Genomic DNA, 13,817 nt, shown 5'->3' with positions numbered 1-13,817 from the left:
TAACAGAACTAGGTACTCCCTCACCACGGTGAATTTTAAATCATGGAAGTAAGGACAATATTAAAACAACAAACAAACCCCTAGTGAACGATATACCTTACTAAAATAAAGGTAAATAAGTGTCTAGATCATCAGGAGGTAGAAATCAGCATAAATACGTTTACTTCAGTAGTGCTACATTGATTCACCTTGAGTATCTGTCTCTTAATGTTTTAGGAAGAATACAATACATCAGTGATTTCTTTGCTCAACTTCAGGTTCTTTTTATAGGCATTTGATTTTCAGATAGGAAATGATCAGCACTTTGTGAAAGTCAGGGCCCTTTAAGGTCTCAGGTCAAGTATCTTACACCCCCCCCACCTCCCAAACAAAACAAAACAAAACAAAAAACTGGAGGCACCCAGAATCACTTAACCATTTTTGAAAATGAGAGCCATCATTTTTAAGGCTCAATCCTGAAAGGAACAGATCATTGCTTGGGGATGCGGAGGACTGTTAAATCCCACAGATTTTGATCTGCTCATCTCCTTGCAGAATTGATCCCATAGTACTCTAGATCGCTGAAGACTAACAGAGGCACTAATCCTTAAGCCATCCTGTGAGATGGATAGTAGTGAGGTAACTACAATATCCTTTCTAGAGATGGGGAAACTGAAACTTAGAAATCCAAAGCTCCCTGGGGTAGGGACCGTCTGTTCATTATATGTGTGCACAGTGACTAGCACAGAGTGGCTCTGATCTTTGATCCTTTAGGCTTTATTGCAATGCAAATAATTAGTAATAATTATCATAATAACTCCATGAGTGCTGAGTGTTAATATTAACAATAATGATAATAAATTCAGTCCTACATTATGCCCACATAATCCCCAAATCAATGGGGACACAATTTTCAAGCAGAGAGGCTGTGGCTTGCCCAATTTAACGTAGTTTTTTTGAGAAATGGATAATAACTGAAGAGTTACTGGCTCACAGTCCTGTATTCAATCCACTAGACCAGTATGCTGTTATTACAATGTAAATAAAGAGACCCATGTGGTAGTTCTGAATGATTTCATTTTCTCATGCAGATTTATACGAAATACAACAATCTGTATACAGTGGAAGCCAACAATGCACGTAAATTGGTGGAAATTGCAGCCACAGATATTGAAAAACTACTGAGTAATAGATCGAAAGCCCTGGTGGTGAGTACTAACTGGATCTCTCTCTTCTACTTATTTCTCATTCTTTTTGAGTCATCATGTTTTACCGATGCATGTTTTTACTGTTGTTGTTTTTGCTGCTCATAAATGTAGGGGCAGTGTCAGCCTGATATATACAGGATGTGACATATGCAGAATGATGGCTTGTTACTTCATGATAGAAAATCAACTCATTAGTTAGTTGACATAGGGAAGACATTTATATTATTGATTGACACATTAGGGACCCGGGCCAAATGGCAAATCAAAAGGTAAATATGTTGGAAAATATTCCTCTAAGTGCACATGAATGTTCATGACATGAAGATGATAGTACTCTACAGTCATTAGTAATCTTGAAAAATTGACTGAATACTGCATCCTCTAAGGTAACTTATTATAATATTTGTACATCATCCATTGGGTAGATATGTTTTGAGAAAGACACCTTGGGAAAGTTGGGTCATATAAGATGCATCTCTAAGTAAATCACTTAGCCTTTATCGCCTCATCTTTTTAACTCTCATGTCTTCCATGATGGTAGCACCTGATTTCCCTCTGCCAACAATGTGTTCATGTGTCTGCTGAAGCTTCACAGTGTGTTTATTCTACTACTGACTGGCCATTTTATTCCATATTTCAACCACCTTCAGTGTAAATGAAATTCACCTTGAACTTCTTATAAGAAGTCTGTCCTCAGTTCTAATCCCATGATCCCTTATGTTTTGAATTACAAGTAGTTGCTATTTCAAACTGCTCATTGGCAGTGTTCCTTTCCTTTCCTTTCCTTTCCTTTCCTTTCCTTTCCTTTCCTGTTCTGTGCTCTAAATAGGCCAAGTCTGGCTAATTGCTTCTTGTAACTCATATCCACAAAACCCTGATTCATTTCAGAGTAGCCTTCTGCTGCCGTTTTCAATCTCAACAATGCCCTTCCTAAGAGATGCTGACCAGATTTGCATGGAGCACTCCAAGGGCTTGTCTTCACTACCGGGGAGATTTATGCTGCTGCTCTCCAGTTGACCCTGGTATTCCAGCTCTCCAAGAGCATCTCCCATCAATGCAGTGCAGTGAAGACACCGGGGTAAGTTATTCATGTGGCTGGAGTAGCGTAACTTAGGTCGACATTCCCCAGTAGTGAAGACAAGCCCCAAGTGTGTTCACTCCCTTGCCTTTCCTAGTGTTAAATCTAGAAACAGACGTACCTTGAAGTGAGGTCTAAAGGATGGAACGGTGGACAGGGAGATGGGTCACTTGGGTTCTCTCATCTTCACACTGACTCTTAGTGTAGACTGGGACAAGTCAGTTAAAGCCAGATTGTGGCTGGCCATCTAGGAGTGAGGGGAGAGAGCACAAACAGCCTTCATCTCACTCCAGTTGTACTTGATTTGAGTGCCAGTGGCGGGCTGGGGAGTGAAACCACTGCTCTGTATTAGCCTTCAAGTACTAGCCTCCTTACAGGTGGTGAGGAAATTTGCATCTGCCAGTATAGTAGTCTGGACTAGGGGGTCACCATATGCTGTACCCATTTAAAGGATTGTGGATCTGCCATTGCTTTTTGTGCTTCACCAAGGGGAATTCCTGATTACTCTTCCAGATCCCTTAGCTTTCCCCATCTTTAATGCAGGGCTATATCTTTAATACATGATCTTTTAACTTCTCTGTGATTTAGCTTATCCAAGTATAAAATAGATGTCATGCTGTTCACCTACAATATGTCACTGGGTGTTCTGAGACTGGCTTAGTGTTCACATAGCATATGAACTTTGCATGGAAGAATTATTGTGGTGAATTATGGTATAAGGTGTTATACTGATAACTTCTGTTTAGACATTTGAAAACATGTCTGTTTCCCCACTACTTTCCCAGTCCAGTAATTCAAACCATTGTACACATAAGGCAGTGTTGCCAGTTTTTGCAATTTTATTGTTAATCCCACAAGTTTTATTGTTTTTTTTTAAATCTCAGCTGCTGAAATCAAGAGAATATGTAAGAATCTCAGTTTTCATCTGAAAAAAGTAAGTTTCTAGCCCTCATAGTTGCTGAGAAAACCTTGAAAAATTAAGTGAATGCACAGTGAAGGTTCAAAACCAAGAAGGCAAATAAGAACCACCCCCAAATTATTCTTTAAAAAAACTCTTCATTTTTAGCCACTTTCAAAACGTTTGGGGCCTAATTGATGATTTTTCAATGCTTAGGGTTGGTAATGCCACTAACAATAGGCACCTATTACAGGGCTCGTTATTTATACCAGTGTGGCTGTAGTCTTCTGATGCATATGAGGAACTCCTGTTGAAACATGACTGTTGAAACACTCAGACTCCTGGCATTGCACTTACCTTGCCACTTTATCCATCAAGATAAATTCACCCTGTGCAGAGGGCCAGAATTATAGAATTATAGACTTTAAGGTTAGAAGGGACCATTATGATGATCTAGTCTGACCTCCTGCACAACGCAAGCCACAGAATCTCACCCATCCACTCTTGTAACAAACCCCTAACCTATGTCTGAGCTATTGAAGTCCTCAAATCGTGGTTTAAAGACTTCAAGGAGCAGAGAATCCTCCAGCAAGTGACCCGTGCCACACGCTGCAGAAGAAAGCGAAAAACCCCCAGTGCCTCTGCCAATCTGCCCTGGAGGAAAATTCCTTCCTGACCCCAAATACGGTGATCAGCTAAACCCTGAGCATGTGGACAATACTCACCAGCCAGACACCCAGGAAAGAATTCTCTGTAGTAACTCAGATCCCACCCCATCTAACATCCCATCACAGGCCAATGGGCATATTTACCGCTAATAGTCAAAGATCAATTAATTGCCAATATTAGGCTATCCCATCATACCATCCCCTCCATAAACTTATCAAGCTTAGGCCTGGGCTACGCTGGGGGGGGAAAGGAGGGTTTCGAATTAAGATATGCAACTTCAGCCATGCTATTCGTGTAGCTGAAGTCAAAGTATCTTAGTTCGACTTACCTGGCCATCCTCACAGCAGCGAGTCAACCTTGGCAGCTCCCCCGTCGACTCCACTTACTCCTCTTGCCAAGGTAGAGTATAGGCAGCGATTCGGGGATCAATTTATCGCATCTAGACGATAAATCAGTCCCCGATAGATCGATCACAATCCGCCAATCCGGTGGGTAGTGAAGACATACCCTTAGTCTTGAAGCCAGATATATCTTTTTCCTCTATTGCTCCCCATGGAAGGCTGTTCCAGAACTTCACTCCTCTGATGGTTAGAAACTTTTCTCTAATTTCAAGTCTAAACTTCCTGATGGCTATTTTATATTCATTTGTTCTTGTGTCCACATTGGTACTGAGCTTAAATAATTCCCCTCCCTCCCTGGTATTTATTCCTCTGATAAATTTATAGAGAGCAATCCTATCTCCCCTCAGCCTTCTTTTGGTTACGCTAAACAAGCCAAGCTCTTTGAGTCTCCTTTCATAAGAAAGGTTTTCCATTCCTCGGATCATCCTAGTAGCCGTTCTCTGTACCTGTTCCAGTTTGAATTCATCCTTCTTAAACATGGGAGACCAGAACTGCATACAATATTCCAGATGAGGTCTCACCAGTGCCTTGTGTAATGGTACTAACATCTCCTTATCTCTACTGGAAATACCTCACCTGATGCATCCCAAGACCGCATTAGCTTTCTTCACGGCCATATCATATTGGTGGCTCATAATCATCCTATGATCACCCAATATTCCATGTTCCTAAGCATCACTTAAACCCTCTGCACAGATGTGAATTTTGCTCAGAGTCACTTTCATCCTAATGCTCCCTCTTTGCTGAAACAGCTCAGAAATTACCATTTTTAGCTGGCCTTCATGAGGTGTTTTTAATCATCTGAGGATTTCTGTGATTTACAAACATTAATTAAGCAAATACAACAGATGCATCAGCCCCTCTTGGATGAGCATACTTTGGATATATATATAACCCTCAACCAGCCTACCACAATTGCATATTCATCTGCTCCAGTTGGCAAAGCATTGCGTTGGACTTCTGCAGACTCCCAGTATTTAAGTGTTTACCTCTATTCCTATGAAACGTTCTCCCAATCTTTGTTTAGCTTTTTAATGCCATATATATATATATATATATACACTTTTTATGCCTTTAGATGTATATAGGCATAAAAGTGTGTGTGTGTATATACATATATGTACATATATACTTTTGTGCATGCTGGAAAACTGTATATTTAAATCCTAGTCAGTTCCTTTCAGAATATTGTCTGCCACTATATTAAATACCTACATACCGTTCAAAAGTCTTAATTTCCCCTCTGGTGCAGCTGTGAAACTTCAGAAGGGTTACATGGGAATAGTCTAGGATGGAATTTTTCTGCAAAAGACTTCATTTTCTTTTTATAACTACTGACAAATGTTGTGCAGACAGGTTTAGTGTATATTACCACACTATTGCCAACATCAAGTATTCAATAATTATGAGTGATGTATTCCCAAATCATATGACTGGCTTAATAATCGTGAGATTGAAAAAAAAATATTGGGGTGTTTTTTGTTGTGTTTTTTTTCTTTCTAGGTCTGATCCACTAGGGGATATTCACATTTTCTCCACAGTCATTTGGGCTAGAAATGTTTTTAAAATGAAAGCTGAGATTCTCATGTATTCACAAGACTCCAGGAGCTGGGTCTTTCAGAAATATGCCAAAATAGTGCAAGACTCCCAATAGAAACATGAGGTTTGGTAATACTGTTACCAACTTCAGTTTTGTTTCTGGCTTCTGTTCTCTATTAATTATCAGTCTGAGATTAGTCTCTGTGATTTAGAGTCTTCCATTCCATTACCTTACGTTAAACATTACCTACTTCATTCATCTTGCCATAAACGTTAATGGTTGAGATATTTTGCCTTGTTTTTTCTGTTCACAGCTTCCAGTTTTTGTCATCAGTGCACACTGTGACTTCTGAGTTTATGCCGTCCTCCAGGTCATTTTTACACACTTGTGATATTCCCTTATCTTCTGAATCTTAACCTTTTGCCTTCTACTAGCAGTTCTTCTTCATCTACCATGCACATTTCTGTGTCATACAGTAGCTTCCCCATATGTTTTACTGATTTTGTAAACAGATCATCTATGCTGCACAAAGTTGATCTGAAATGTAGGTACATTTATACCTACAGCTTCAACTTTGACTGAGAGCAGGAATGAAGTCAGGCATAGCTGTTACTAATCACCACAGTGGATATTTAACATTGGGACTAAAGTGTGTCAAAGTCTTAAATTAGGAGCGAGTATGATGCAAGTGGACAATACAGTTTCTAGCGATGCCCGAAGGAAGATACTAGTGAATGACATCAGCCGTCTCATTGTTCATACACTGGCATTGCTAAGGGGCTCCACTGGGTAAATGATGTTCCCTAGGCATGTAGCAGAAACAAAGTTGGGGCAAGGTTATAATAAGCAATATTGGTGATGACTTTCCCAATAATACACTGGTTTCCCTCAGGTTGCCAGAATGACTATAAATGAAAATTAATCCTTCTGTAACACAATCTGCAATGGTGTAATACACCTCTGTTCTAAACCTCTATGATGAAGATTTTTGGACAACATTATCTGATGGTTTTGTACGTGATATATGAAAGTGTCACTCCATCAAGCATTGGGGATAACTCGGAGGGGATTCATTATTCTATTTCTGTTCTGCATATATTAAGAAAATAGTATGACATTTATATGGAGAGATTATTGTGAAAAAATGGATGAAGATAACGGGTACTTTTCTAGCAAGGAGAGAAATTACGTTTAATTAATCTTAGTTAGGTTCATATATTTACTATTCCCAGAAAGTAAGTCTGTCCACCCCCCTATAATCTGCCAAGACCAAAATATGGGACACAAAGTATCACAAAATTCCAAATGAGAGGCATACAAATATTAGAGTTGTGCAGGAAATGCCATGGAGTTTTTTCTTGTAGTATTAGATAACTGTTTCTGTAACCATGGCACCATGATTTTTTAATTCTCTGGAAATAATTTTTCTGCAAGAAAAGTTTCAGGTACCATCCTTGTATAGAATTTAAGTATTCTTGGAACTGAAACGAATGATGTCCCTCAAAATGAGAGATATTTGAGATGTATCTGGCCATGTCTGTGTAGGCAAAACGTTGTGCTCTTCAAATGAGTTAAGTTTATTTGATTGAGCTAACTCAGTTCAAAACTCACTTTAATGCCTATATAGGTCCTGTTTAACACATTTAAAATAGGTAGCTACAACATGACTAGCTCAAATAATATTAAAGATATTAAATAGAGCTTGTCTGGAATTTTCTGTCACAACAATTTTGAATGAAAAATTCACTTTCTGCAAAATTGGAATTTTTGATAGGAAAACTTCAATTTTGCAGAAATTTTTTGATTTTCCACTTTGTTTCAAGGCAACACAACATTAAACTATAGTTCTATGTTATGTGATTTGGAGTAGTATTTTGGGTGCCTGATGCCCACATTCTCCTCCATTGGCTGGGCTCCCTGGCCGGATGATGTCTCCTATGATGCAATGTGGTCTCCCCTCTGACTGTGGGTGCATCATGGGAGATGTCTTCCAGCCAGGAAGCTGAGCCATAGGGGAGAACAAGGGCATGAGTTGCCTGAACGACAACCATGAGGCGCAGTAACATCGTAGGCAGATGTAGTTTAATATTGAACTGACTCAAAATGAAATGCTTTGACATTTCCAAATCAAAATTTTTTCATTTAACAAAATATTTTTGATATTTCAACTTTTTTGTTGTGACTTGGGAATGTTGAAATATCAGAATTTCCCATGGGACAAATTCCGTTCATTGCTCAGCTCTAGGATTAAGCTGTCTACTCAGATGTTAAGGGTGTGTGTGTATGTGGTTCAACTGAGTTAGCTTAGCTCAATTGAAAAATGAACATTTTTGCCAGTGAAGATAGGGGTCTGAGATTAAGCATGGTTTTATTAATACTACCTCTGAATGGATACCTGATCAACCATGCAGCCGATTAAAAGCCTTTTCTTGTTGTAGCAGAATAAAATGTGTAAAAAAGGGCATCATAGTCTCCTTAATATTTGCGTGATTTAAGGCATCCCTGCATGTTCTGAGTGCAACAATATTATCTTTTGCTAATAATTGCAAGGCCAAAAAGAGACCATTATGATCATCTCATCTGACCTTCTATATAACACAGGCCATAGAACATACTCAAAATAATTCCTGTTCGAAGTTGATTGTATCTTTTTATTAAATAATCCAATCTTGATTTAAAAATTTCCAGTAACACTAACAGTTAAAAGAAAAGATATGTTGGCAACAACACTGATGAATTTTTCAGAAATGTGCTGCAAAGGACAAGGGTATATTTAGTGTAGGCAGTAGTGTGATGTAGGCAGGTGATGGGCTTTTACCCAACAATTTTGAAATGCAATCTATATTGTTCAGCTGATCAAAACAAAGCCTCTGTGCATATGAGCTCCTGCACACATAATTTTTGTGTAATATTGCTTGTTGGCCTAACCCATCAGTCAATGCAAGTGACTTCAACAGAAGTTGGATCTGGCATAATGTGCGTACGTGAGAGAAGTTACATCTGAAAATTTAATCAACGCAAACAAAAATGAGTTCTGCAGGTGTATGGCCTCACATGATAGTATACAAAGACTGCACACATCAATGATTGCACTAGGGTTGCCAGGTATTTGGTTTTTGACCAGAATGCTCGGTCAAAAAGGGACCCTGGCAGCTCCAGTCAGCAGGCTGTTAAAACTCTGGTTGCACAACGGGGCTAAGTAAGGTCCCTGTCTGCCCTGGCTCTGTGCAGCTCCCGGAAGCGGCTGCCATGTTCAGCTCCTAGGCACAGAGCCGCCCTGAGCACTGGCTCCGCAGCTTCCATTGGCCAGGAACCGTGGCCAATGGGAACTGCGGGGGTGGTGTGTGCGGATGGGGGCAGCATGAAGAGCCGCCTGCCATGCCTACACTTAGGAGATGGACATGCCGTCAGCTTCCGGGAGCTGCCTGAGGTAAATGCCCCCCAGAGCCCTCATTCCTTATCCCCTTTTGCACCCACACTCCTCCCGGAGCCTGTATCCCGCATCCCCTCCCACACCCCAACCGCCTTCCCCAGCCCTGAGCCCCCTCCCGCACTCCAAACCCCTTGTCTCCATCCCAGAGCCCCCTCCTGCACCCCAAACCCCTCATCCTCAGCTTCACACCAGAGTCCGCCCCCTAGCCAGAGCCCTCACCGCCTCCCACATCCCAACCCCGTTTCCCAGCCCGGAGTCCTCTCTGGAACTCCAGACCTCTAATTTCTGGCCCCACCCTGGAGCACATCCCCCAGCTGGAGCCATCACCCCCTCCCACACCCCAATCCCCTGCCCCGGCGTGGGAGACCCCTCCCACACTCTGAAACCCTCGGCCCCATCCCCAAGTCCAGACTCCCCTCCTGCACCCCAACCGCCTGACCCAGCCTAGTGAAAAGGAGCAAGGGTGGGGGAGAGTGAACGAGGCAGGGATGGAATGAGTGGGGGATGGGGCCTCAGGCAGGGACATGGCAAGGGTGTTCGTCGTTCTCCAATCAGAAAGTTGGCAACCCTAGATTGCACAGAATTATATGGAGGTTGGATTGATGCTTCTTTGAAAGAATGCCATGTAATAACCAAGTATCTGGTTGGTACTGGGAGTGTGCTAATAAAGTTTGCAGATGATACAAAGCTGGGAGGTATTGCCAATTCGGAGAAGGATTGGGATATTATACAGGAGGATCTGGATTACCTTGTAAACTGGAGTAATAGTAATAGGATGAAATTTAATAGTGAGAAGTGTAAGGTTATGCATTTAGGGATTAATAACAAGAATTTTAGCTATAAGTTGGGGACGCATCAATTAGAAGTAACGGAAGAGGAGAAGGACCTTGGAGTATTGGTTGATCATAGGATGACTATGAGCTGCCAATGTGATATGGCTGTGAAAAAAGCTAATGCGGTTTTGGGATGCATCAGGAGAGGCATTTCCAGTAGGGATAAGGAGGTTTTAGTACCGTTATACAAGGCACTGGTGAGACCTCACCTAGAATACTGTGTGCAGTTCTGGTCTCCCATGTTTAAAAAGGATGAATTCAAACTGGAGCAGGTACAGAGAAGGGCTATTAGGATGATCCGAGGAATGGAAAACTTGTCTTATGAAAGGAGACTTAAGGAGCTTGGCTTGTTTAGCCTAACTAAAAGAAGGTTGAGGGGAGATATAATTGCTCTCTATAAATATATCAGAGGGATAAATACAGGAGAGGGAGAGGAATTATTTCAGCTCAGCACCAATGTGGACACAAGAACAAATGGGTATAAACTGGCCACCAGGAAGTTTAGACTTGAAATCAGACGAAGGTTTTTAACCATCAGAGGAGTGAAGTTTTGGAATAGCCTTCCAAGGGAAGCAATGGGGGCAAGAGATCTATCTGGTTTTAAGATTCTACTTGATAAGTTTATGGAGGAGATGGTATGATGGGATAATGGGATTTTGGTAAGTAATTGATCTTTAAATATTCAGGGTAAATAGGCCAAATCCCCTGAGATGGGATATTAGATGGATGGGATCTGAGTTACTATAGAAAATTCTTTCCTGGGTATCTGGCTGGTGAATCTTGCCCATATGCTCAGGGTTTAGCTGATTGCCATATTTGGGGTCGGGAAGGAATTTTCCTCCAGGGCAGATTGGAGAGGCCCTGGAGGTTTTTCGCCTTCCTCTGTAGCATGGGGCATGGTTGACTTGAGGGAGGCTTCTCTGCTCCTTGAAGTCTTTGAACCATGATTTAAGGACTTCAATAGCTCAGACATGGGTGAGGTTTTTCATAGGAGTGGGTGGGTGAGATTCTGTGGCCTGCGCTGTGCAGGAGGTCGGACTAGATGATCAGAATGGTCCCTTCTGGCCTTAGTATCTATGAATCTAAGTATCTCTATATTTACCTGAATTTTTAATACAGTCTCGTTTTCACAAACTAGTTGCTCTTGGCAGGGAAGTTAAGTGTCTGCACTTGACTGGATGCTTAGGGTATTTCTTTCTTTTGGCTTAATAGCTCAGATTACATACGTGATGAAACTTCCTTCTATACTAGTCTAAAAAGTGGAGCTGACCCTTTAAAAAACATCTGTGGCAGGGTGTAAATATTTATAAATAACCTCCTGTCCCATTTGCTGCCCATTCTCCATGGGTGCATCTTGATCATTTATGTTTGCAGATAAAAATACACAGAAATTCTGTAAGAAATAGAAGACATCAGACACTGAGAGGTCTTTATCCTTCTGCTACATTTTCACTTGTTACTATCCATTTTTTGCTTACTTTTTCTCTTTTTTTTCTATAATTTTTTTAAGCCCTGTCCACAGGTGGATTTCAGAAATGATTTCAGGGAATATTCACTCTTGCAATGGAAGCTAAACACCTGGGTTCTTAGTTACTAGACCACAATGCAACTTTGGGCAGATTGTATAACCTCTCTTTGCCCATTTGTAAAATGGGTTCTAACAATACCTCATTAGTATGTTGTGAAGTTTAAGTAAGAAACTGTGGCAAAGTCCTTTGAGATCCATGGGTTAGAGACACTACACAAATGTATGGTGCTGCTGGAATATTTGCTGTGGTGAACATTTGGTATGGCAACTTACTTACTTATTTCTGTTTTGGGTGAACACAAAAATGGGAATGTTTGTACTTTCACAGTTTCTCCTTTAATTTCCTCTTCGCATAAACCAGCTTTACTGTTGAAAATCTGAATTTAGTTGCTAAGAACTATTCTATTGTCATCAGTGAGAGTTAAATGTGCATATCCAGAAGAGAAAAAAAATATATAAGTACAGCTATCTGAATGTCTTTTATTTTTCTCTCCATTTTCTCCTCTGTATTCTATACAGCCTACAACAGGTTTGCCTCAATCAAAAATAATTCCGTGTCTTAGTTAGCTAGGACTGTTCATTTTTTAAAAGAACTGTTCAAGTGTCCAAAATGCTATTTTTAGTACCTAAACATGTATTTTTCTGGTCTCTCTTCCCATTTGCTAACCCACACTACATGCTTGCCATGCTGATGACCACTGCAAGGGGTATTGCTACCTCCAGACACAATACTTCTGGTGTTGCAGGAAGATTAAGGCACTGGATAGACAGCCAGATGATATGGTTTCAATTCCTGGCCCTGCCAGAGATTTTTTGTGTGACCCTTAGTATCTCTGTTTTAGTTCCCTGTTGTAAAATAGGGATGATAATCCTCCAGTTCTCTTACTCTGTCTTTTTTTTCACAGGTTTCAGAGTAGCAGCCGTGTTAGTCTGTATTCGCAAAAAGAAAAGGAGTACTTGTGGCACCTTAGAGACTAACAAATTTATTAGAGCATAAGCTTTCGTGAGCTACAGCTCTAGCTCACGAAAGCTTATGCTCTAATAAATTTGTTAGTCTCTAAGGTGCCACAAGTACTCCTTTTCTTTCTGTCTTTTTTGTGATCTTCATTTGTAAGCGCTTCGGGTCAGGGACTATAGCTGTTCGGTACCTAGCACAATGAGGCCTTTATCAAATAATTAATAGTGAAAAATGGTTCCTAAGCCACTTGAGAGCTTTTGAAAATTTTAACTATTGATAATGCAAGTTTATACTTCGTTAAAAAAGGCACTGCACCACTCTACAGTAGTAGCTCTAAACACTATCCCTTACAGTGGCTATAACTGTATATATATATAACTGTATGTATATAACTGCTATAACTGCAGCATTTTCTGTAAAATACTGTGGTATCTTTCTTGAGGTCTGGGCCTCATATTATCAGAACATTTTTCAATCTCCTGGCAATGCAGAGGAAACCCCATTGGACCACAGCTACAGTCTCTTCCTTTACAGATTGGTAGCTCTGGAACTATAATCCAGCTGTCCCATGACTGGAGACTCTGCACATATTTTACGAACCCCCCCAGCATGCCATGCCCACGCTGTGGCAGTTTTCTGTTTTTCAGTGTTAACATAATTAAAATGAAAGCAATGCCTGACCTAGCTTAATTCTCTGAGACTGGGGCTACTATTAAATTTATTCTTGGAGCCCCATAATGTAGATAGTAGTGTTTTATTGCTGTTACTTACAGAATGAATTTTAGCAAAAACATGTTTAAAAAAAAAGTATGTTGTAGCTGTTTGCCTTTCTCTAGGTTGTTAATAGCTGAATTATGGAGAAGGTGGCCTGTAATGGCTATGGTATCTCCTTCAAGATCTCCTTCAAGCTAAGGATCTCAAAGTGCTTTGCAATTAACATAGCTTCAAAATACACTGGGGGGGGGCAGTAGGTTAGTAGTATTGTTATTAATTCCATTTACAGATAACAAATGGAGGCAGAGTGAGGTTGTTACTTGCTTATGGTTATGTACTTTGTGACAGAGCCAGGAATAGTACCCCAATCTGTATCTGGCATTTCTAGCTCATACACCCTGACTGCTTCTCCAAGTGCTAGTCCCTATGTGTATTCCATGTCCCTGAATCTGATAATTCTAACAAGCAGTGTCTATTGGCCAGCACATGTGCAGTGGTTCTCTTTGTGCTCCAGACCGAGGGAAGAAGAGGCAGTACAGTCCGACACCTCTCTAGTTCCTTGTTGCTGCCACATGTCC

General features: G+C 40.7%; 1 protein-coding gene across 1 annotated transcript in view; it reads left to right on the top strand.

Annotated features, from left to right (window-relative positions):
• The window catches only part of CACNA2D1 (calcium voltage-gated channel auxiliary subunit alpha2delta 1), a 682,696-nt gene that overhangs the window by 104,259 nt on the left and 564,620 nt on the right, over window positions 1-13,817 (top strand). Inside the window, 1 exon segment of the mRNA XM_038369134.2 lies at window positions 1,071-1,187. Coding sequence (XP_038225062.1) covers window positions 1,071-1,187 — 117 coding nt within the window.

Source organism: Dermochelys coriacea, chromosome 1, assembly GCF_009764565.3.
Source record: "Dermochelys coriacea isolate rDerCor1 chromosome 1, rDerCor1.pri.v4, whole genome shotgun sequence".
NCBI classification, from domain to species: Eukaryota; Metazoa; Chordata; order Testudines; family Dermochelyidae; genus Dermochelys; species Dermochelys coriacea.
Note: the sequence above shows the minus strand (reverse complement) of the source record. Positions and strands in the feature narration are given on the sequence as shown.